This window comes from Propithecus coquereli, unplaced genomic scaffold (assembly GCF_000956105.1).
Source record: "Propithecus coquereli isolate 6110/MARCELLA unplaced genomic scaffold, Pcoq_1.0 Scaffold391, whole genome shotgun sequence".
Taxonomy (NCBI): Eukaryota; Metazoa; Chordata; class Mammalia; order Primates; family Indriidae; genus Propithecus; species Propithecus coquereli.
In genome coordinates, this window is record NW_012149630.1 from 1,501,194 (window position 1) to 1,504,216 (window position 3,023).

Sequence of the window (3,023 nt, forward strand, 5' to 3'; positions counted from 1 at the left end):
ACTTTTCTTTACAGTATCTGTCAAGATACCCGGGTGACAGAAGACAGGACTTTGATAATTAGTTAGGAGTGGGTTAAGGAGTGTTCAAGTAGGCAAGCTAGGCATCTTGAGATAAACAGGTTAGTTTGGCTGATTGCAGAAAAGGAAAATGTAAAGAAAAAGCAGCCAAAAGGAGATCCAGGGCATATCCCTAGAATGCGGGACGATGTGTTCTTTAAAAATACATGTGACAAAATCCTCTAAAGTCTGCAAAATCTGAATTTTCTTTCTTCTTCTTCTTTTTTTTTTTTAAACATCTTGGCTATGTAAATGTCACCACAAAAATATCTCCAGAGCAGGTTTCCCGAAACCCTGTTGGTGTGTATTTGCGTGAATGAGCTGTGTTTGGCTAGGGCTTGGTCTAGCCAGGGCGCACTGCCTGTGCTGTGTCGCTGCTTGCAGACCTGGAGCAATTCAGATACGTGTGGCATTAATAGATTTCTTTAAGTGCTAAATGCAACTTTGAAAATTACCTGCAAGCTCGAACTGATCTTTCAACTTTGAAAGTGAAGAATTACTTGAGGAATTCTTGTGGTTTCTTTGTCATTTAGTGAGAGCCCAGCCAGCTACTGTGGAGGCAACCTCCCTGAGGTTTGCCTACAAAGGGCAATGTTCCAGTGTGTTTTCTCCTCGAGTGTGCTTCAGCCGCACAGCACTTCCTGTTTATTCAAACATCTTTTTTACCACTCGGCAACCCCCGCTTCACAGAAACAGCCAGAACCCATCTACAGCAAGAAGACGGAAATCCAAAGGCAGACAGTACGGGCTCCCTTCGTCAAACTCTTCATTTTCTCTGTAAGTGTCCAGAGAAAAAGAACATTTTTGCTGGGTTAAACTTTGAAACTAGGGATCCGTTCTTGTGCAGACTTTCTCTGGAGGGCAAAATAAGATGATCCAACTTGTTTACTGCTTTTTTTCTCTTCCCTCCCTCCTCTCTCCATCAAAGCCTTTTTTTTTTCTTTTTAGAGATTTGAGAGGACCGGTTCCTTCTAAGTTCTTGCTTAATTCCACTCCCTTGCTTTCAGACGTGTCTTTGGACAGAATCAGCTCAGTAGGCAGCCGTGTGTTGTCAGGAGAGTTTTATAGGCTGAACGTAGATTAGAACCTCTCTCTGCTTCTTGTGACATTGTTTTGTGTTGCCTTCTTTTCCTTCCTGTTATCACAAGTAGTAAGAGAATACGGGGATGGTGCCTTTGTCCTTCTGCGTCTACGGAATTGTGCTCTGATGTTTGCATCATGCCACCGTCATCATTTGTAAATCGGTCTTGATAATCTTTGTACCAATTTCATGCCAATAAAAGTCAGACTGCTGAAACACGCATGGTCATTATCTCATTCATATTACTATTGTTTCAGTGGAGTGGGCTGCAAAAGGAAGGAGAAAGCCTGCCTCACTTTCAGCGATGGTTGTTAACTTTGATGTTGGGAGGCTCTTTTCAAAATTTTCTTTGTGGATAATTAGTATGGCAGGGAAAACCCTCGGACTCCGGCTGCCCCTTTGCTCTGTGTGGAAGAACAACATAACTGCTCTCTTAGTCCTTTCTGTTGAAATGACTTTTTAAACACATGGTTTGGCATTTTTTTTTAAAGGGTTCCCACCTTTTCCTGGCTGTAGTCATCCCTCTTGCCTCTCTCCCCTCCCTCCACACCCCCCAATCCTGACTCCCAGCTTCACTGTAATTGGTAAGGCAGGTGTTAAATTTTTTTTTTTTTTTAACTATTTACTGGTCAGGGAATAGACAGGAAATGGAAAATTAGCTCTTTTGATCTTAAGGAATTGTTACTGCTAATTGTTTGTTATTCCCCAGACTAAATATCCTTAAATTTTAGTGTCTAAAACAGCATCTCTTAGAAGAGAGAAAGAAATATGCTCTGTAGTCGTCCAAACCTCTAATGGAAGAAACATTTAAATACATAAAATAAGTTTGCGTGTGTGTGTGTGTGTGTGTGTGTGTGTATGTATTGCTGTGGCTGCGATGGCTTTTTGAATGTTCAGAAGTTGTTCTCCTTTGCAAGAAAAAAATAAGATGTTTGTGACTGCCTTAAGGACAATTTGTTTAACAGTAGGAGTATTGCAGGGAAAATGGAAAGAGTGACTGAAGGTATTTACTCAGATGTTAGTGTAGGTGTGGGGGCTGAAAACTCAGTGTGGGAACAGTGGGCTGCTTTTCTTGGTATCTCAGTCTATTTGATGACCATCAAATTTCCCAGCTCACTGGTTTTGTTTTTTCTGGATGGCATGTTTGATTATTTATCAGAAGGGGAAGGGAGTAGCTGAAGCAAATAAACATGTGACCAAGTTCTGTTTTGTTTTCCACTCAGAAAGCCATGCCCTTTAACAGATATACAGAAAATAATAAATGCATTGTTTTATGATAAAAGGAAATTATATGTGTCCTTTTTCTTTTAAAGGCAATTGAGTTAACCCTGAAGGCTCCGGAGCATTTTTACCTTCTGAGAATTTGCCAGGCTTTTCTCTGAGAGAATCGGTTTATTGCAGCATATGGTTTTATGGGACAAGATTTACCAGGATTAGTTTATTCAGTAGTTAGGCTTTTTCTAGTTACTTTGCTTAAGTAGGCCTGCCTCATTAGCTCTACTTTGTGGGTGTGTACGTGTGTGTTTGAAATCAGAATACCACTGGACAAGTCTGTAGCTCTTACAGTTTTGTTGAAGGCTATGTTCTGATTTTAGATCTAATGTCTGTGGCCAGGGTACAACATGATTTATTAGAGGCCCAATGTTCTGCTCCTCTTTTTAAAAACGTCAGGCAGGCGCTGCAATGCAATCAGTGTACTGGCATGTCTCTATCCCTCAAAAATACCTGTAGTCTTTAATATTATGTAATGTATTTTGTGATCTTCAAGGTTGTCATTATCTCAGATCAGCTCCTCCAGAGGCCAAGGGAAAGGTTCAAATCTATATGAAATCTAGATTTTAAAATAAGCAAACTAAAATTTATCGGTTTTTTTTTTTTCTTTTTT

General features: G+C 40.2%; 1 protein-coding gene across 1 annotated transcript in view; it reads left to right on the forward strand.

Moving 5' to 3' along the window:
- The first annotated feature begins 390 nt into the window (after window positions 1-390).
- The window catches only part of FOXP1 (forkhead box P1), a 163,683-nt gene continuing 161,050 nt past the window's right edge, over window positions 391-3,023 (forward strand). Inside the window, exon 1 of the mRNA XM_012652644.1 lies at window positions 391-834. Coding sequence (XP_012508098.1) covers window positions 649-834 — 186 coding nt within the window. The 5' untranslated portion in view covers window positions 391-648. The remainder of the gene's footprint in view (window positions 835-3,023) is intronic.